The 22656-nt window shown below is 37.7% G+C and overlaps 1 protein-coding gene across 1 annotated transcript; it reads right to left on the reverse strand.

The window, feature by feature from the left end:
• Positions 1-296: 296 nt before the first annotated feature.
• On the reverse strand, positions 297-22263 carry pms1 (PMS1 homolog 1, mismatch repair system component). Its single transcript, XM_084724445.1, has 12 exons — positions 22126-22263; positions 21713-21895; positions 21398-21500; positions 20205-20368; positions 14250-14366; positions 10423-10545; positions 10145-10291; positions 8263-9065; positions 4292-4747; positions 4003-4133; positions 727-887; positions 297-640 (listed from the first exon to the last, which is right to left on the reverse strand). The coding sequence occupies exons 1-12, from the start codon at positions 22255-22257 to the stop codon at positions 440-442; spliced, it is 2721 nt and encodes a 906-aa protein (XP_084580571.1). The 5' UTR covers positions 22258-22263; the 3' UTR covers positions 297-439.
• Between the last annotated feature and the right edge of the window lie 393 nt (positions 22264-22656).

A 22656-nucleotide genomic window follows, 5' to 3' on the forward strand; every position in this document is an offset into this window, starting at 1 on the left:
CATTTACTGATGTAGATACTCATTTTAACTACTTTATATGCTATTGGGTAGTTTAATCTACAGCAATGCAACTTTTCATGGTGTCAGATAAACAGACCCATTTTCAGCAAAGCTAAGAGTTTATTTAGCTTTAGAAGAAAGAGAATTTTCTAAACCAATAAAGCACTTCATCCTTCAGTTTATAATACAACACAAACACAAACAATCAAATTCACACTTTACATATTTGTAAAGTGATAAAGACCTTATGAACTATTCAATGTTCATAAAATGCTTGATTGAAGCACACAATGTGGAAAAATGTTTATATTTATTTTCTGTTTGTAGCAAAACTGAACATAATTTGATCAAAGTGGAAACAAATCAGCTGCGTTAAAAGGAGACAGCTGTTCTACACATATTGCACTGCCGTGATTTTTCACTAATTTTTCACTGTTTCTCACAGCTCTAAAGGTCTCAGCAGAGCTTTAGCGTCGCAGTCTGTAGAAGGGATGTCAGATAAGTGTTGGAGAAATGGTCGTCCATGGATGCAGGCCCGGCTTTTCTCACCAAGCTGCTGTTCCATCCTTAGCAGGGTTTCCTCCACATCTTCCCTGGATAGATTTGTAGGCAACTGACGGGCAAGTCGCACTGCTTCACCCTGGGAGGGAAAAGTCACAATTCAGATATTTAGTAAAAGAAAATCCACAGTAATGCCATGCTTAATCTTAATTCAGTATATCTCACTTGTAGGTAGTTTGTGATTTTAAGTGGTCTGCACTCTTGCACAGTCCTGGCCTTCCTGTGAAGAACTGCAGTCAGGATCTCCCTGAGGTCCTCCACACCGAGGAAAGGCACGTAGTCTGCCATTGCTGTCACTTCCAGATGTCTCTCGGCTGACGTGAGACCTGGCCAAAACAAGCAGAAAACAAGGATTAATATACTCCAGACGCTACTACTATCTCCAGGAAACAATAATAAATAAATATCGTGGTTTACGGCTGGACTCCTGACCAAGCCAAACAAGCAAAGGGCCAAATGGAGTGTTAAATGACTAATAGAAGCCCCAGCAGACTGGAAGGAAGTTGTCTTGTAGGGTGGAAGAATGATGGCTTCTCATTTCATGAGGAAATACTGCAAATCATGCACAATTTATATTTCTGATACACCACTTTGGATACAAAATGAAAAAAAAAAAAACTGAACAGGCAGAGACAGTTATGAAATTTCTTATATATTTCTGCGCTGGTTGTGTTGCCTGTGCAAGACTGCATAGTCCTTTACATTTACTATAAAAATGATGCAGAGGCCTTATTCTTTATTGTGATAACAGCATATTATTATAGAGTTTGGGGGGGAAAAAAACGATTTGAGGGTAATTTTTTTGCATTTAAAGAACAATTCATCTTTTTTTCACATTTCAACTATTCCTCAACATTTCAGCTTTTTGCTTGATCTTTCAGTTTTTCCTCAAATTTTAAACTTTTTTATTGAAATTTCACCTTTTTTGTCATTTTTAATCAGCATTTCAACTTTTTTCTTGACAATGCTACTTACTTCAACATTTGATCTTTTTTCTCGCCATTTCATCCTTTTTATTTGTGATTTCATTTTTTTCTTGACAATTCGTCTTTTTTCTCAACATTTTGACTTTTCCTTGATGTTTCAAATTTTTCAAGACTTCACATCTGTTTTACCAACATTTCATCTTTTCCCACAACTTTTTGCCCCCCCAACTTTTTCCCAACATTTTATCGTTCTTCTTGACAGTTTGCTTTTTTCACGTCATTTTGACTTTTCTTCGACATTTGTCTTTTTTTAAACCTTTATTTTTTCAGGGGAGGGTTCACCAAGATGCTCTTTTGCAGGGCACATTCACACAATCAACTTTTTTCCTCAACGTTTCTTTTTTATTCTTAGTTTCTTTTTTTTTTTTTGTTTTACAAATTTTCATGTTCAATTCAATTTTTTTGTCAATATCTCATCCTTTTTCATGACATTTCTACCTTTTCTCAAATTTTTTTCTTTTCTCACAACATTTGGCTTCTTTTTTGTCATTTTTGTCACTTTTTTCTCAACACTTTCTTGCAATTTCATCTTTTTTGGCAACATTTTACCTTTTTTGGCGACATTTCAACTTCATTCTCAAAATGCAAAATAAAAAATCTTCATCTTCTCATTTTTTCCCCTGTTTGGAATGAATGCTTTTCTGTAGCATATTTAACTCTATACAGAAATTGTTGTTTTTTTTATTTTAAAATAACAGTATATGCAGGATTACACTGTACAGAAGAAAATAAACAGCATTTGACATTTTAAACAATCCTGACAGAAGAAGAAGATATTCAGCAGAGATTGTGCAATGAAACCGTCTCATATGTGCTGCTAACTTTGGTCCCATGCACACCCACCGAGGCTGGCAGTGCCAAATGAAAATTCCTAGAATTTCTTAAAGGGCAGCCATTCTCATCACCTGCACACTGGGGTACAAACCTACTGTGAGACCACTCTGTCGGGCAGAAAGCCAATGTCAACTGAGGTGAACCATTCCAGCAACAAAAACAACCAACACTTACAGGACACTGTATACCCTTTGCAAGTGAACAGAGAAATAATATCACAATGATGAACAAGCTGGTAAAAACAAGTTGAATCATACGATTATTTTGACAAAATGTTTAAAATTTGAATTCATTTATTATAGTATATATAGTTTAACTATAATGATGTATTCTGTAATCATCAGAACAATCTATCAATCTAAGATCTATCAATATTAGAATCACAAGTGTGATATCCATAAATAACCTACTTTGTGACCAGACAATGAGATTTTATTTATTTATTTTTTATGAACGAAAAGATGTTTTGATGCACTATACTAACTGTTTGTTTATGATTAGCAGATAATTGATTAATGTGACATTTTTTAACTCAACTCCTTTTACTTGTGTGAATAAAGGTGTTATAAAGCTGTCATAACATGTCAAAGTTATTATTAAAGGGATAGTTCAACTCAAAATCAAAAATACATATTTTTTCTCTTACCTATAGTGCTATTTATCCATCTAGATTATTTTGGTGTGAGTTGCAGAGTTTTGGAGATATCAACCTTAAAAATGTCTGCTTTCACTCAAATGTAATGGAACTAGATGGCATTTGTCTCAAGAAATCATTACCCAGTTACTCAAGATAATCTACAGACCTTTTTGTGAGTGGTTTCATGTACAATCTATTTTCTACCAAACTACAAAGTACAGAAGGAAGTGTGCATCTACTCATGGACGTGAGGTTACAGCTCAGCTGAGGCCATTAATGTTCACATCCTGCGCTGTCATGAGCACAAGCATGCTTCCTTTTGTGCGGTTATACGGTTTGGCATTTTGAGCACCTCAGGCCGAGTGCCATCTAGTTCCATTATATCCAAAAGAAGGCAGACACCTCTCCAACTGATTTCTCCAAAACTCAGCACCTCACACCAAAACAATCTAAATGGATAAACAGCACTACAGGTAAGAGGAAAAATCTGTTTTTGATTCTGGGGTGAACTCTCACTTTAAACTTGTCATAATCCATTTTAAAAGGAAAAAGCTTTTAATTTTGTTCTCTTATGATACACACCTGTTGCTTTTCATGATGGACAAATTTGTTCAATGAATGGGAATATTTTGTTTTATCCACAACTAATCCCATACAAAGAAACTCCGTCAGAAATAATTGCCTGTAATCCAGTTACTCGGGGACTGTATGTTTGACATTTGTAAGTGACTTGTGAACTATGACATTAATGATGCCAAATGTCTCCAACATTTGTTGAATAAAGACAATCCATGAGACCTTTAAACAGCGTGACTCAAAAAAATGAGAAAGCATGTTTTCTGATTGACTGGGTATGTTGTGGATTTCTTTGTTGTGCTACTGTATGTATTTATGACATGTTTGGGGACTAACTAATTAATGTGGAATCTTGCTAAATTGCCTCATACAATAGTGTTACAGTCTGAAATTTTATTCACAATGTACCTGGAGTGAGTTGAATTTTAAAGCCATTAGCCACAAGCCTGGGATCAGAGAAGATGACCCGTCCGTTAAGCTCAGGGGTTTGTTTCTCCATGTTGCACAAAGCCTCAGTATATTCAGCTCCCCCTAGACTTCTAGAAAAGAGAAACAAGGAGATGTTTAACATACAACAGCAGAGCATTCTCAGACATTAGATAAGCCTATATATATATAAAGAAATTGGATGAGTGTACAGTTTTCCGCAAGAAAAACAACTTGGCATTTTTCTGGTGGGGAGTGAGTGATACGTTACCCATCTGTTAACTGTATAGGGTCCTGCAGACTCACTGCTGGAAGTATATTATTCTCTAGGAGTCTCTTAAACAGCAAGGCTTCCTCCACTCGAAATGGGTTTAACAACATGAGCCTCTGACCACATAAAATGACCCAGGCGCTCTGAGAGGCCAGCCGGTTTACAAGATGGAGGCCCCGTGGCAGTGCGCTGCTCTGGGATGAAAGGCGCTGAAGCTGCAGCCGAAGGGAAGGCACACTGCATGGGAGGGGCAGCGAGGGCTTAGGTGCAGGGCTCCTATTCTTCTTTTGGGGCTGTGCAGAGAAGAGCTCATCCAGCAGCTTCTGGTTGGACAGTGGGGCCTTGCGTTTCTGGCCCCTTGGGGTGATCATGCTTGTTTCTTTGGGGCCTTCAGTAGAGGCCATATTGGTCTTGTGGTCGTGGTGTTCCAAGTGTTTTTTTGCCTTCTCCTCATACCTGTAGAAGTCAACCAAGTCTTTTAGAAGTACAACAATACAGACAACCCTGTGCTTTCTAGGTGCCATCCCACTATACACTGACTTGGTGTTCAGTTCAGTTCAGTTTACGCGTAACTTGTTCAATTAGGCAAATGGTAAATGTGTTTATGACACACCGCGCCCTTGCTTTGATTACTTTAACTGACTAAAGATTAAACATGGCAATTATTGTGTTGTGCATCCAGCTTGCACTGCTGCTGTGGCTGTCCCAGAGACAATGGTGGCAGCGGGGAGACGAGTCCAGTGCAGTATGTCCAGCTAACGCTTAAGCTGAAGCTGAAGCTAAAAATGCAGCAGCACCACCACCTGTGTCTTCCTCTGTCACAGACAGAGAGAAGCAGGCGGGACCCAAAGGAAGAATTTAGCAAGAGCAACTTCGGCACGAGCTTGACACAGACCGACAAAACAACAGCAGAATATTGTACAATCGCCTAAAAATAAGAATTTTGTTACCTTAGAATGAGAGGGTGCAAGCCCTCTTCAATGGAGTCCACCTTGTTGCACTGCCATGTTTCTACAGTAGTCCCAAGATACAGCCTTTCATGGTTCAAACCATGTTTCAAAAGGCAGGGTTAGGTGAGGTGTTTGAAATCTGCAAGCTCCACACTGGTTCTTTAATTTCTACATTTATATACGGCACTTATTTCAGCAGCATTCAAATGACTATATTTCAAAATGTATTTAAGATCTGCATCACTCTCATATTAACCATTGAAATGCTGTTGAAGCAACAGTAATATGTAACCTTTCTTCTAATTTCTTCCATGTAGCACAGCTGCTAAGCTGCCATCTGTTGTTGTCTACTTAGAACGCATCACAGTATGTTCTAAAATAAGAATTTAGATACCGAGTACCACTTTATTCCTACTGTACATGCAGAGAACATGTTGAGAATTTGATACAGTATATATAGGGTGCTTTCCTCAGCACAACAGTTATTTGCCAACTCATGTTTCCATAGATCTTCATATGTTAAGCATTAGGGCTTACACATCAGCACCCCATTATTCAAATAACCTGCTTCGTGAACTTGTGTAAGTGCAATTCCTAGAAGCAGTGTGCCACTTAACGGTGGCGGTGAGAGGAGCCAAGTCCTTGCCACATCTTATTTCATGTTTAAGACAGCAGCAGTACGGCAAGGCAGGATTCTAAACAGATGTCTTTTTCCATACACTCTTCCATACCTTATATAAGGCCTCAAGTACTGCTGATACACATTTTCCAACTTTGCAATTACTTTAAATTGGTATGCAGTAATCTAACATAATTAGGTTGAAGTGCCCTCAGCGCAGTATAATGGTGTTATTCCATGATGCTACTGGCTGAGCACTGACGTGTCTGTGTGCATGTGGACCATTTTAGAAGTTACTAATGACTGTGACATGATATACCCCTCTTCCTATTTCACAATTGGTTTTGATACAATATAATCCATTGAAAAAGTTAGAGTTGTTCACGGCCTGCGTGTTATGGTCTGCTCTCTGACCTGCTAATAACCCTATTTTATAAATTTTTCTGTGCTTAGATCTCAGACTTGAGTCTGAAACAAACACACATCTTGAGCCTGGAGAATGATGCACTATTGTGCCAAAAATATGCATCTGACGACCATATTTTTGTTTTATGTTTGTTTGTTGCTCAAATAACTCCCCCTCTGTCTTACCTTCATTAATGTAAATCCTTTGACTCTGGGAGAGCAGGGGTCAAACACAAACGCTCATTACCTCCATCTGCTGTGTGCCAAATCTGTTCTTGACTAGCCAACTATGTGTCACTCCTCATGCCACTTGTGAAGTAAGTGTAGGTGAGACTTTAAATGGACAAAGAGACTTGTGTGAACCTGGAAGCAGCACATTTAGATATTAAATTTATGTTGGGATTTATGATTAGAAATCAGGAAATATCTTATACTGTGTATACAGCAGGGGTCTCAAACTCAAATTGGCTTGGGGCCACTGATGCTATTGTCATCTCATATGGGAGCCACTTCAGCATTCAGGTACTGCAAAGAAGTGCAATATTTCTGAAAATGTACTTTTTTGTTTTTATGATGTATTAAGTATTTTAATCATATTTAACAAAAAATGCAAACAGCAGTTTCTATACATTTTATATACATTCGTTAGCCATGCACAAACTTTGAACTGGTCATTAATACTCCTGATGAAAATGAAAGCTGAGCATTGTCGATTTTGTCTGTGCTTTCCTTAAACACACAGAGTATGCAGTGAAAACTCTTTGTTGTGTGACTGATCATAAATGTCACTTGATAACTTGACAATCGCTCTGCCACTGTGTTTGCCAATAGAGAAATACTGTTGAACAAGCTGTTCTTTTTGGTCATAGAATATCAGCAAATTGCAACATGCAATCCATCAGATATACATACTTGCAATACATATATTTTATAGAATTTTGTTTTTTATTTCACTGGTCTTTGATTGATAGATGGTTTAAATCGGTATGAAACAACTAGAAAAAATAATTAATGGCAGTCAGAAATGGCTCCCAGGCTGGCACCTTGAGACTGCCTTAAAGGGATAGATTGAATTATTTGAGGTGGGGTTGTATTAGGGCTGAATGATTTTGAAGAAATATCGAATTGCAATTATTTTGAATGATAATGCAGTTGCGGAATTCGCCATATTAGAGGAAAGGATAATTTTTACATCATTATTGTCATTTTATCTGAAAAACACATCAAAACAATTATGGTGTGTTAATTTTTTCAGGGATCTGTTTTCTGAGGTTTAAAGAATAATGCATTGGCTAGGACACCTCTGCAGCATCACAATATTAATTTAAAATATTTTGACACTCATTCCGCCTTTAATAAAACAAATATTGCGCATTATGTGATTTGAAATTTGTGGTAGACCATATTGTGATTTTGATAAAACTTAAAATAATAATAAAACAATTAATTCTTCAACCTTAGGTTGTATGAGGTGCTTATGAATAGTCAGTGTATTACCAAGGACCTAGCAGACGGTGGTCGACACCCAGTATGGAGAAGCAGAGAGGAGTATCAGTACAGAAGCTAAGCAGTATAAAGCTGTCGACAGGGTCAGCAGCATACAGTATAAAGGCAGTTTAACTAGTAGTTTAAAGAAATAGAGCACTGATGTGTGACCCTAATTGCAGGAATGGCAAATACAGACACTCTCAGTGGGTTTACCACTGAATAAATATTCAATCAAATGTGAATCACACGTGAATTCACTGGATAGATGGCATCCTTTGGAAATAGAGGACATTTTACCATTGGTGATACCGGTTGTACTGCGGGAAAAGTCATCTACCTAAGCCCCTATTAGTTGTCTGGAAATTAGAAACACAGCTCATATCAACAAAATTTCCAGACTAGGCTCTTTTCACATGCGAATGACAGGTCAGACTTTCCCCCTCTCTCTGCCCTGCAAATAACAAGAAATGGAAACAACTGCTTGGAAAGGTGAAGGTCTGGAAACTCACTTCTTACGGTCTTCCTCCCTCAGATTTTTCCACCTCTCGTGTACGGCGATGCTGATATCCTGCAGGCTGGCTGTGGGTTGCTCCCTGAGAACCTCCGCTCTGGTCTCCTTCTCAAACAGGGAGGCGGGAGGCACTGGTGCCCTCATGGTGCGGTTACTGATCAGGTCGAAGGCCGTCAGAGCAACCTGCTTCTCCGTTATAGTGTTGAGCATCTTTTTGTTTGGGCTGCTTTGACTCTTGAGCTTATCTGGTTCTGGATGATTGTTCTTTGAGGGTTGATGAATTTTGACAGGCTGCAGGGGTTCTCCTGAAATGGGATCGGTCAAAGCTGTCCCCCGACTCCAGTCCTCAGCTGATACCTGGTCTTTCTTTGTGTCCGCACTTGACACAGCATTGTCCTCGAGTCTGTCAGGGGACTTTCTTGCTGGACCTGTTTCTGCTGTCTGAGTGCAGTTCTCTTCATCACAGAGAGAAAAGTTAGACTCAAGCCCGGCTGGTGGGAACTGGTTGATAATCCAGTCCTCTGCTATGGAGGATGAAGAGCTGCCGTTCGAGGTCTGCCGGTCCAGTGAAGCATCAGTGCTTATTGCTGTGTCACCATGTTTAGGTGCATCTTTGTGGTTGTTGAGACCATCATCCCTCTCTACATTTTGTTCAATGTCCGTTCGTGAAACATCAGTCTGCAAAGGACTAGACGGTGAAGATGTCTTATGGTTGAGCTGCTTCTCAACTGGGCAGTCACTGTTTGGTCGATAGCCATAGACAGAAACCAGAAATGCCTCTACTGCAGTCAGCACAGCCTCCTAAATTTCACACAGATCACAGATGATTAAAAAAGACTTTAATTTTATTCAGAATTTAATTTCCAGTCACATCTGGTTGGTTAGAGTTTTGGTTTAAGGCCTTTTCAGAGCAGATGTGTTTTTTGGTGTAATTTGATTTTCATTGACTGTATCCAGACAGCGCAAGCTGTCACAGAATTTCACTGAGAAATATTGCTGCTTTTATTTTTTTGGGCCAAGATACATTTTTCAGAAGTTTCACTGCCAACATGCACACATCTAACCAATCTGCATATTGTTGACAAAGTCATGTTCAAAACATTCAACATGGCAGGTCACTTAAGTTGCAGTTGCATGGACCCTTAATATTCAGAATAACAACCCAATCAGAATAAATGTGCCTCATGTGAACACCTCAATTGAAAGAAACCAATCTGAGTCGGCTTGATCAGAATGAACTTCCAATCTGATTGACAGGGATGTAAACCTTTGATAATCTGACCAAAAAGAAAATAAAAACCATATAAACACTCAATTATATTGCTTCTCTTTGTGGCTGGAATAAATATATTATTTCTCTGCATTTCTGCCCCATGTGAGGATAGGTGATGTGTTAAGAATGAGTTTCTGGGAAGGACAGAAACATGGCAGCAGTAACTGGTCAGTAGCGGATACAACGTTCCTGTCAGAAACTATTTAAAGAAACTAATATTGTTCCCTGGATATGATATGGGTCCGTCTTGAAAATTAGAAGTTGGAAACACTTTTTCATCTTTGTTCTGTTATATTTCTAGCAGATCAGACACTTTACAGCAGCCAGAACTAGTTCACATATGTCATAAAAGTTAAATGCTTTGGGGCACCCAGATATGTTTTTTCTTCTTTTTATTAAGTAAAATAAACACCCGGTCATCATCAATTGATATTGGTTCCATCTTTTGTTGCTGTTTTTCAATTTTGTGCCAGTTATTTATGGCACTGTTGATGTGTAAAGGCCTTTATTCCCCCATTAAGAGCAAAGCTGGATCATGATTACCAAATTCTAACCAAATACACTTCATATTCAACAGATTTTGACTAAGCTTTAATTTCATAGCTACCTTGTCATGAAGAAGAACCTGGGTCTTGTCCGGTGTCAGATTGACGTCGACTGAGGAGGGTGAAACTGTGATTTTAAGCATGAGGGTGGGATAGCGGTTTCGGGCTGGGTCATCTGGATACTGAGCAGAGTAGTGTTGGCGCAACAACTGATGATCAATCCCCCAGTCCAACCAAGACCAAGGTTTGCATGCAAACATGAAATGAAAGAATGTTATTAGATACAGAAAGTCTCCCTTATATAAACTCTGTTGTGTGGAGTTATCGAAAATGACTCTACCTTCATTATATCTTTTTGGTGGACCGGTCGGTTATTGACAAATATAAATGTTTTGTCAGGGTTGGATGAACTTGTAGAGGAGAAATCCACTCCAGGCTTTGGAAAAAAGCCCTCTAAAAGAATCTGAATAAAATAAACAAACAGTGATAACATTAGTGGTGTACCAGAAAGTAGTTGATCCATGGTCCTTATGGAAGGGTGATTTAGGGAAGAGTGACTGAATTAAAAGCTTCAGGCATTTTCAGTGATTATTACCACAAAAATAGATCAGAAGATCGTGATGTTAAATGCAAATTAGGGCTGGGAAATATAGCTGAAAATTTATCACAATTAAATGTTTCATTTTAGTTAATACTGATGGTTTTTGATCGGTTTTAATTACCTATTTTTAATAAAGACTGGGAGAATGAGGGCTGAATGTAACCACTTTATAATTTGAATTAAACCACTTTATTTATGTGTGTCACTTGCAGAATGCTCCATTATTAAGGGACATGATAAGATATTTATGCACCAGGGAGTATTTATTATGTGCTTTCATGGTGGTTTGCAATTTAGTGAACATTTTACTGCTTTTTTATTGCTATTGATGAAGCATCTTTTGCAGAAACATGTCTCTGTTGTCTTCTTGCCTTCACTTTGACATACAAAAAACATTCTGTTTTTATTTACATTTAACTTTTTTTGGAATTAGGGTTGTACATTTCCTATGTCTGACCTGTAAAGTTAGGGATTTAAATTTGTAAAACAATGCACTTTTATAATCCTAGATTAGAAGTAGCTTGTTGTTTTTCTAAACACAATGATGATCTTTTTTCATCCAGTTTGATTCTCCTATATTACCTCTGCGTAAACAGTCTGAGTTACAAAATTAGGCGAATTAGCTTCTCCTCTCCTCCTCCTCTCTAATTTGAAGAAATTATTTATTTATAGTTTTTTTCATATTTATAAATTGTCAAAGGGATGGACTAAGGTTGTTAAAGGGCCAGATCTGAATTTGAATAGCCCTAGAAAAGTAGAGCATTTTTAAATTAATTTAACCCTAGCCTCTTTATAGCTTATCTGGAAAATTATTTGATTTGTGACTTAAAACTGTGATGCAATTGGCACTGTATATTTTGTGATACAATGCACCCCTAGATGATATAAATAATAATCAGTAGGTGTCACATATAAGCAGTAAGGAAAATATTGGACTACACTGGCCATAATAAAGGACTGAATTTGGCAGCGAGGTCTCTGAAATGACCCCTTCATGCTTTTGCAAACATTTTCAAATTGACATGCTGAGCAGCTGGCTGGCACAGGCGCGTGGGCCTGGACATTACATAAATGGAACCATCATTACATTTTCAACTAGGATGGCACAGTTGATCTATTCCACTGACAGCACAGCTGCACAGCTGGGAATGAAGCCATTAATTCTGGTCGTGCACAGCATACTGAACATAATGAGGAGGAGCAATAAAGTTACATGTACTCCACTCATTTCAGCAACTCCTTCACATTTTTGATGTCTAAATATCTTTAACTTTAACTCTATAACTTCTTTTCACTGTAAATCAATAAACAAAACAAGAAAAACAATAAAACTTCTAAAGTGTATCATCATGCAGGCTCCACTATGACAGCTACTGTTGGACATTTTTCTATTGAAATTTTCATCATACATGATGACCTTTCACCTAGAATGATGAGAATTGATGACTTGACATAAAACTGAACAATTGCACTTGAAATTCCATTATGAATGTAAGCTTGTAAGAAATTATGGAAAGCTATTAATGTTCGACAGATTGCAAGTGGAATAGCTATGCTTTTTTTCCACATGGCCTCGGGCTCATTATTAGCAGCAACGCACGCCAATGACGTTAATAAATGAACTGCTGTTTCAGGTCGGGGCACATATGCTTCTCTCTATTTCTGCTCATTAGGGTCACTTTATGAGAGCACGAATGGCACCTCTGGCCCCAAAGGGCCGCAGCTATTTGTAGGCATGCTGCCAAAAACGAGTGTCACATTTTGTTCTGCAGAGGAATAGCTCTTACAACTCTCCCCGTGCGAGGCCCCGGTGAAATTGTCAACCTGGTTCCCTTGATCACTAAGCTTTGGACTCGGGGACAAAGAGGAGAAAAGTTCTCTTTCATTGCTACAGGGAGTCAGAGGAAAAGGTGAAAGGTTGTTCTCATAACTGGGCACCAAAGTGCAGCAGCAAAATAACAACAACAAAGAAGAAAATGAGAGAGAAACAGGGTGAAAAGGGCTGCTCCATATCTGTCAGACTAGATTAGTTAGGAGCCTGGCAGCAGGTACGAGCCACATGACACCTACCGTGACCAAGCAGAAAGTTACCGCTCGACAGTAATTCAATTACGATCAGCACCGCAAAGCTTAGCTAACAAAAAGCACTCACTCTTCATCAGGAAAGAACTCAAGAGAAAAGGGCAAGGGAGTAGTTGGCCAGCCACCAACTGACCACATTTGCTGGCTTCAGACCAGGCGTTCATGATGAGGTTATTAGCTCACGGTCAAGTATAACGTGCATGCTCTCATTTGCTTTGCAAAACGTATCCATCTTAACTAGGCATGTAATGTAATATTGACAGCTCTGATTAGACCTTTCTAAAACAAGTAAAACTAAGGCACTGAGTCATTATTTATTTCCAGTGAAAATCAAATTATTTTTAACTTGCTTCCGAGTTCTTTTCTTATTTTCTATCAAGGTTTTTTGCACTGGCGTCACACACACGTCAAAGACACCGACTTCAGGAATGTTCCTGGAACAAGTAAAACTACAATATTTCGATCGCGTGCCAAAATATTTAATTTGAATTTGTACTGAAAATGAGACTTAATTACATGTCATTTTAGGATGAACTTGTACACTTGTTGCTTTTTTAAATACACAATATGTAAATTCTGCCGCTAGTGGTCTCTCACATCAAAAAATAAATAAATAAAAATTACTTAATTAATTAATTAATTAATAACAAAAGATGTAGTTTGATGACTTCATACAGCAGCATAGTGTGGTTGTTGTCTTCGCTGAACAACCACCTTTGCTGATGGAAAACAATCTAACATGTTAACAGACAAAGTAATTTATTACCTTGCATGTGGTTTAATTTTGGTTTATTTTTATGCTACGTTTAGTCGCGTTACCTTGAATAAATTGTGTATTTCTCTGAGTTCAATTATTTTTGGAAAAAAATGTGATAACGTAAGAACGCAACTTAAAATATATAAAATATTTAACATAAGTCTACTGTTTTTAGACATTTTAATGGGGAAATGTTACATATTATAGTTTGAAGGACACAAGTGTGCATCTTATGTAGATTAACTACCACAGTAGCTGCACAATGAAGGGCAAAGGGGCATGGGAGCCACAGTATGAGAGCAAAGAGTGCAAGGTGTGTAGTCGAGGTGGGAGGGGTAGCACGGCTGTGCCAGCTCAGCCGTAGGCCGTCAGCTATGTGACCGTGACACTCATCCATCAGCGTGCAATGCACTCCATGCTGTCTCTTCACATTCACAGCATCATTTGTTACAACGCTGAAAGGTGACTCTGTCCAGCTGAGTAATGGTTCATGTGAAACAATAAAAATAACAGTTGACCGTGATACCAGAAACCTGTAAAAGTGAACTTTACATACTGTGATATGGCACAACTGAAAATGTGAAATGATCTAGCTTCTCATACACATACATGCATTTCTGACAGCTGAAAACTGTGACAAATAAACTGATGTATTGTCTCTAAAAGTCATGATTACACAGATTTGCTTCATTTCTCTCTCATCTCTACATTTTTCCCCTTAACTAACCTCTGGTTGCTCTTGGTGATGGTGGCAAGGGAGCAGGTTGGCAACAGCGCTGGGCCCCAGCGTAGCAATGAGGGCACTTCTGTGATCGGCCACCTTGGCCTTCTGCCAAACCACCACCTGCAACAATATGACACCAGTTCAACTTCCATGAGTCCACATCAGGCGAATCACACTGCATAAACACCTGTCAAGATAGTAACTGGGCCACGAAGCTGCCAACATATCTGGAGTTCATACATTTTGTTTCTGTCAAGAGATTCAGCAGATGGACAGAAACTGAAGTTTTAAAGGAACAGTTCACCCTAAAATCAGTTATGTATGAATTCTTCCTCTTACCTGTTGTGCTGTAGACTACGCTCTAGATGAAACTAGATGGCACTTGGCTCAGAGTGTCAAAAAATACATTTGACTCAAAGAAAGAAAACAACAGGAATGTCTCTTTCAGAAATCATGACTCGGTTAGACAAAATAATCCACAGACCTTACTGTGAGCAGATTCATGCAGGAACTAATTTCTTTCTACCAAACTACACTGAGGACAGAATCATGCATCTTCTTGTAAACATGCTCATGACAGCATGCAATGTAAACATTAATGGCATCCTCCTCAGCTGAGCTGTACATGCATATAAAGCTACTACAAGGAACTTTCATATTGTTTTGATTTTGTGTGTGTGTTTTTTTTTACTGTCATAACTATGAAAATAAAACTTCAAAAGTAAAATTATCTAAATAAAAATCCTCTCCCACTTAATTTTAACTGGCTACTATTACTCAATGTAACTTTGGCTGGAAAATGTAAACACAGACTTGTTTTATCTGATTTAAGTGGACTCCGACCCGGTGGCAGCCATTAAGAATAACTACACAGAAATAGTCGATCTTCTCATGGATGGTGTTGCTAACTTATGCATACAAAATGCAGCATTAGCATCAGCAAGTATACAATTCTATACACCGATTTGATACCACGTAAATTATTAACCCTGAAACAGAATGCCTATTTTTTTCCTAAGATGGTAAAGTCATGTTCTATTCTATGTATGTATTTATTTATGTGTTACAAAGGATTTAACCTGAGCCAGGTCACACGACAACGATATTGATCATATCACACACCTATAGGGTTAAAAAATAATAAATAAACACACTGGTATCAAATCTGTACTCAATATCAAGGAAATGGTATCGGAACATATCTTGTTATACATTTTTGATTTTGGGATGAGCTGTCCCTTTAATGTTTAAAATTCTTCTATAATTATCTATGTCAAACTTCAAGGTAGGGAAAATAAAAGATATGAAAGAGTTTTTGGCACCTAACTAAAAATGAATGGACATTTAAATTAACATTTAAAATATTGATCAAAAAATCTATGCCATTATATCAAAGAACTGTGGTTCTAAAGGCATTATTTCAACTTCAAGCACAAGATGCTATTAACTCTATTTATACATATATTGCTGTGAAAATACTATGAAAATAATATTAAATCTTATAGACTCTATCTACCATTGTGAGACTGACTCAAAAAAATGTAGTTTCTACTATGATTTTGGATGTTTTTATGGTATATTTAAAGAATATTTAGTGACTTAAGCCATGATCATTTTCCTAATAATTAATATTTATCATTTTAAGATTATGTCAGATCAGAACATATTTTAGTTCCAAAATATGTTGACACCTGCGAGTGGGCTTGTAGTTTGTGTCCACCAGTGAATAGATCTGCGGGTGTTGATTTCTTAAGGCATGCACTCTGTTGGAGGGCATGTCTCAGCTATTAAATACGCAATTTGGCACATGTAAACGGATCACTCCTGTAAACAGTTCTTGAAGAAGCTGTGAAACACGACACAGGCCGAATAGCAGAGTTGGAGATAGAGGATAGGGGCAACTGAGTGCTGATTGTACAAAATGGGTTCACTGCCCTCCCCTGACAACCTCGATTTCTATGAAAGTTATATGGTGGTCGTGTGGCCCCTCCGTGAACCACATCACCTATACACTTCTGTGTACAAACTGGCTGCAGCCTGAAACTGAATCTGGGGTTAAATCCGCAGCTGTGTTCAGCAACTTACTCAGGCGTCATAATCAGCCAAATCAGAGTTCACAGTCAGCCATATTTTCTGTTTGGGGCACCTGACAGTTACGCTAAGCTGTGGTGGGAAAGGGCATAAGGGATGGAAATGTCTAATTGCTAAATAATTCCACTGCTGATTAATCTAATGTTATGTAATGGAACAATCCAAAATAACAGGCTTTTTATTGTGCACACCAAAAATACTCAACCATGTATATCCCAGGGTAGAGGTTAAAAAAGTAAGAAAACACAACTGGCTGGAAAACATCCTAAAACCTTAATTTACTGAGGCGTGTTATTGTTATTTGTTATTCATACCAAAAACATTCAAAAATCTTTTAAAGTCAATAAAACTGGACGTTGTGGAATATGATGCATTGCTTTGGTATAAATGTTGCTTATATTTAGTTAAGTTTCTATTGTCAACCACCTCAGCAATCAAGTGATTATTTGACTGTTTCCATTTGGTCATGGACATTCATGTCTTTGCAGACACTATAAATGCAGATTGTCACAGAAAGAATCACATTTTTTAATGAAGCAAGGGGGGAATGATGACTGTAATTACTAATAATTACGACAAATAATTTATTTGCGGAGTCAATGTCAAGTCCAGGGTTGTAATGGTACACAGGCATGACTACAGATACACTGAGGAATCTGACTTGACCAAAGGCTTTGTTTAAGACAATATTTAGAATCCTTATACATTGTATAGTTTAAGACTGCACATTCATTTTTCATCTAAATGTTTCTAATAGAATCTGATAGATGATTGCTGGATCATGGTGTTTCTTTTCATAGTATTTGTGTTTGTCCTCCAAATACAACTATGTGTCTTTGTGCCAGTTGTTCAAGACATGCAGTGTTCTTCGTCTGTGTTATTCTTGTAGCCTGACAGGCTGTAAAAACACAAGTATTTAGAGTTTGTTGTTCTCTCCATCACGATACATTATATATTAATATTTGTTTATGTAAATACTTTTGATGACAGCAAATTTCACCTCACCTTAACCAAATCTTTCAAAAGAATAGGAGTCCTTTAAGCCACATACGAAGATCATTGTAGCAATTAGCCCCTTTCATACATGTAATTATCCTACAGGTTAACATACTTTATCCCTTAACTAATACTAGTGCAGAAACATATGTTGATTGATTAGCTGCTTGACTTTGATCATCAATTAATCAGTTAAGTCATTTATCAGGTAAAAGTGCCAAACATTCTCTGGTTTCAGCTCCTCAACTCTGAGGATTTGTTGCTGTCCTCAGTTTTATATTGTCATTAGTTCAACGTGTCTGAGTTTTACAATATGAGTCGGACAAAACTGTCCCCTGTGATGGGGATTTTTCCACAATTATCTGATACTGTAACGACTGAATGATTACTAGCAAAAGCAATCAACAGATAGGATTAATCAGAAATGAAAGTAATCATCGGTTGCAGCCACAATAAATTCATGTAAAGTTATTACTGTGTTCCGGGATGGTTGTATGTTTTTAATGTATAAATATTGTCATCTCCCAGCTTGAGTCCCACTTTAAAAGCTGCAACAGATGTTTTTGCAATTAGTTAAAAAGTCTTTAATGACTGCTGTAACAATTATGAGTGTTTTTTTCAGCAGTTGATTATATTCTCTGCACCTAAAAAGACTGTGGTGATTTGGGGCTCTTTCTTTATCAACCACGTGGACAGTAATTAAAAGAGTCCTCAAAATTATGATTTTTTTTAATAGCTACAGTGCATTCTATTGTGTGCACGGTGCGATTTTGGGAATGTGTTTTTTTAGGGAATAAACAGACTGACTAAGCTGCACGGAAGCCTCCTTCTATCAGGTTATGTTATTTTCCATCACACTTAACAATTTCATAACTCACTGACTCATTACGCATCAGCGCTGGCAACAAAACAACAGGAGGCTGGAGACAATTACTGTCTTCAAGAAGGTCTTTGATTAATTATTTACCAGACAAACTCTTGAATGTCTGTGTGGAGCTTTCTGTTTGACGGCTTTCACATGTTTGACAGAAAATCTAACACCACGCTCTGCTGTCAAAGGAAGCCGTGCACAAGGTGCAGCTGTAAACTGAGAAGACAATTTACATTAGACAGTTGTGTAATATTTCACATTATCAAATGAGACAGAAATTAAATGAAATTTAGACAGTATGACCAGGTAGGATTTTCCAGGCTTTTTGTATTTTCCCACCTTTCATTTGTCTTGTATTACTAAGTTTTTTCATCAATTAAGTGACTATTTATGAATACATACTGTCCTTTAGCTCAATATTACGTCAAACTGAGCCATCTGTTGATCAAACTGTTCAATAGAAATATATTTGTAAATAAACCAAAAAAGTGAACTAATTCTCCATAAAGTCTTGTTTTATCTATACAGCCCTGACCTCTACACAGGTCATTCTTATTTTACCTACAGAGATTTTTCCTCTTTGCATGTTATTATTGTTGTTGTCTTTCTAAATTATACTGCTAATTATCTGAGAAAGTGCTTTATAAACATCATGTAATAGTAGCAGCAGTATTTCGAGCAGCTGTATTAAAATATTGAGGACTAATGAACTTCATGGGATCAAACATCCTTTTTTTCCCACTACTAAATTAAGTTCCTATGTGTATGCATTAATCCTGCATCTTATCTAAACTTACCTGTGTCTTTACACGTGACAATGTTGTTAATTAAGTCTGCTATACGTCTAACACTATGCTGCAAATACATGGCATATTCACAAAAACTAAAGGTGATTTTGAGCCAGTGATGTAGGGACAGTCATTTGAAGACTAATGAGGACACCTAGTGGTTGCTCTGTGTGGAGGACGAGCGGGGATTCAAGTCAGTTTTCAGAACAGATTTAACTACTATTAAAAAACCTCAACATGTGCTTTTTCACACTGGTTCAGTTCTGTTTTAGGGAGGGAAAAAGATTAAAAGTATCAGACACTTCACTGTAGACTTGAAAGGTGAATTTTACATTTGCGAGTTCATCCTGCATACAGAACAGCTGATTGACCTTTGCTTTTATATATATAAATCTGATTTCATTCTCATTTTTGCATTCCAGTCGAAACTCTGCAATTTTGTTTTTTAGCTGTCAGAGCAATGGAGGAGCAACAGCTGTAAACTTTAACTGAGTCTCAAAATGGCCACAAACCACAAAAATAACTCTGATGGAAGCAGAGAACGGTGAAAGAATCGGAGGCCAGCATGACACTGGACAGCTTGAAGGCCTGAATATACTCCCAAACGGATACAAAGCAGGGCAGCACAACTCCAGTGCTGGTTCACTTTTGAACCAGATAGTGGTATAACCTCTTCTGCCATCCACTGGGATTGACTCTTCGGCTGACACTGCTGTCAGCAGCCAAATAGGAAAGACACTCTATGGTGTGCTGGGATTTTAAACCGAACAATGAGCAGGACTCACACTTTTATTTTTTCTGTTTGGAAATCTGACATTTTCATATCCACGGATAAGATATGCATTAAAATGTGAGGTAGATTCATAGGCTGCTATGGAAATTTAATGAGGCTGAACTGAAAAAAAAGCAAACAAATAGTCCAATCCTCGTATTGACCAACCTGATTCAACTGACAAAATTCTGGTATAGCCCTAGTATTTAGTCACTTTCTTCATTAAGATTAAGATGGGATAATTTTAAGGACATAAGTTTTTCTCCACAGTAAAAACTCCATTGCATTTTTGTTATGTACCAAACAGAAAATTACTGTTTGATAATTAATGGATTTGGGGTGGAATGTCACTTAAAACTTTAAACTTTACTTCAGCAAAAGCTGAAAAAAATGTTTTTGTTTACTAAGTTAAATCTAAAAAGAGTGGAGAGGTTACTGACCTTATTGTGAACGAGTGTGAGCCTCAAGTCAGGTTTTATAATGGCGTAGGCCATTAGCAGGTCCTGCACTTTCTTCAGTTCCTCCTTGCACTTCTTGGTAGAGGAATAGTACTGCCGCCTCACTGGAAGATTCTTGAAAAGCTTCAGCACACTCACTGTCGTACCTGTAAAACACAAAGACCAGAGGTGTCCAGTTGCTTTTGAAAATAAAAAATTACTTTTCCTGCAACGAGGCTGATGGGCTCAGGTGGATTTGGTCTAGCTGGACACCACAAGACCCAAATGAATTCTGAATTCTTTCACTGACATGCTTTTTGGGATAAAAAAAAATCCCTCAACACTCATTAAGAGTGCATTACAGGACTGTATTTAATCTTGTCCCTCATGACAATATTTTTCCTTTACAGCACCAAAAGTCTGTCTACTGTTTTTTCACCCAAGATATTAATTAAGAGTATTATCTAATAATGGAAAAAAATAAATATCTTAATGTTCATAGTATAACAGATAATGTGACTGCTGGTGGACCAAAACATGATGCAAATTGCTATCTAAATCTTTAAGCATTATAGCAATGTATTTCAAGGTCAGCAGTATAAAAAATTAAAGCTCTATCATATTGTTCTGATATTTCTGCCAATATGACAGATGAGATGACACTTTAATTATGTGCACATGATGCAAGTATGTCTGCAGTGTGCAGTACTTTTGAGGCAACTGAAACGGATATCAAAGTTCCCATTTGCAATAACTGCTCAGCTTCAGCCATTCAAGGAGAAGCCAAATCACATTCCTTCAACATTACAAATTTAAACTGCCCACCTTAAGAGCCATCATCCTGATCATTATGATGAATTTGTGAAGTACAAAGAGAAACAGACATCGTAGAAAAATATCTCTCCACAGTAGTTTTCTTATTTTGCCCAGTGAATGTTTACATTTTGAAAAGCATCAGAACTTATGTCTGTATCTGCTAGAGGGCCATTACAATACGAGAAGCCATAATAATACGTCCATTCCATTACAAGAGAGACTTTATGTTCTCTGCAGTTGGTGGAAAGAAATATGTGCATATATATAAATAGTAATAATGGGTGAGAAAATAATGAGTTAGAAAATATCTGCATAATGGACAACAACAGTCTTTAATTTTGTTCCTTAGTGTAAGAATGGTTCAGTTATTAGTGCCTTACCTTGACCCAAGTGAGACGGCTTCTGAGAAACAATCTCTCCTGTGAAGTTGAGTGTGTAGTGTGTGCTGATGTCATCCTCATCTGTCTTTGTGATGACAGCCACCTGAAAGGAAATAACACAATAAGACCAACATCCCAGTTAATATCCTGTAATAAACCATGGAGAATGTTCAATTCAAGAGACATGCTATCTGTAAAGTATTGTAAATGTATGCATAAGTGAATTGTTTTCTTTTTTCATGAACTGTGTTATCAGTTCAGTCAATGTATGCAACTTATAGACAATAAGAACTACAGATAATAAATACTTCAAACCTCAGCCACAGCACAGATGGAGCCCAGTGCCTCTCCTCGGAATCCGTACGTCTCCAGGTGCTCAAGGTCCTCGTGGTTACAGATCTTTGAAGTGAAATGTCTCACAGCCATGACAGGAGTGTCTGCAGCTTTGATTCCATGGCCATTATCACGCACTTCTATCCGATCCAAACCGTAGTTCTCCTGCAATGTGAAATTCAATACTTAGCGTAGGCTGCCTGTGCGACAGGAGGGGAAACCCAAATTTGTACTGTGAGTTGTGGTTCAGGTGGCAAAAAATTCTATGGAGTGACCATCTACGATATAGATAAGAGACAGTTCCATCTATCAGTTGTCATTTACTGATCAATTATAGTTTCAAAATGAATGCATTTCTCTTTCTCGTTCCAACTTCTGTCATTTAGATACTGTACCAGTTTCACGTCAATGCTTGAAGCCGTAGCATCCAGGGAATTTTCCATGAGTTCTTTCACAACATTCACCACAGATGTGATGACCTGGGAGCTGGACAGCAGCCTCACTGTGTCTGGAGGCAGCTGCTTCATGATTTATGGTACCTGTTGAAGAAATGTGGCTTTAGCTTGGTGCTTCTGAGTGTTGTTGAGTAAATACATTTGTAAAAGTCTACAGCATGTAGAATGTAATGTAATGTCTCTTTCCAGAAATCATGAGCCGAATACTCAATATAATCCACATACCGTGTTGTGAGCAGTTTCATGTAGGAACTACTTTCTTTCTACTGAAACACACACGGAATCTGTATCAGAGCATAAAAGCAGATGTGCATCTACTAACAGGTGGGAGGTTACAGCTCAGCAAGTAGTATATAAGTGCAAAGCAATTGGGATGTTTGTGAAACTACAACACATTGTATTTGGCGAAGGCTCCAGGGCTTAAAAATAAAGTCAATGCAGAAGTGCCAAGAACTGCAGTTTTGTCGAAAG

This window comes from Lutjanus erythropterus, chromosome 8 (assembly GCF_056507025.1).
Source record: "Lutjanus erythropterus isolate fLutEry1 chromosome 8, fLutEry1.hap2, whole genome shotgun sequence".
Lineage (NCBI taxonomy): Eukaryota > Metazoa > Chordata > Actinopteri > Lutjaniformes > Lutjanidae > Lutjanus > Lutjanus erythropterus.

What these genes read in the sequence shown, in the direction of transcription:
- pms1 (XM_084724445.1), bottom strand. Translation starts at nt 22,257, where the DNA reads ATGAAGCAGCTGCCTCCAGACACAGTGAGGCTGCTGTCCAGCTCCCAG. An exon ending in AGGGAGGAAGACCGTAAGAA is followed by an intron (nt 4,748 to 8,262) that starts GTGAGTTTCCAG and finishes TGACTTCTACAG; the next exon opens with GTATGAGGAGAAGGCAAAAA. An exon ending in TAAAATTCAACTCACTCCAG is followed by an intron (nt 888 to 4,002) that starts GTACATTGTGAA and finishes TGTTTTGGCCAG; the next exon opens with GTCTCACGTCAGCCGAGAGA.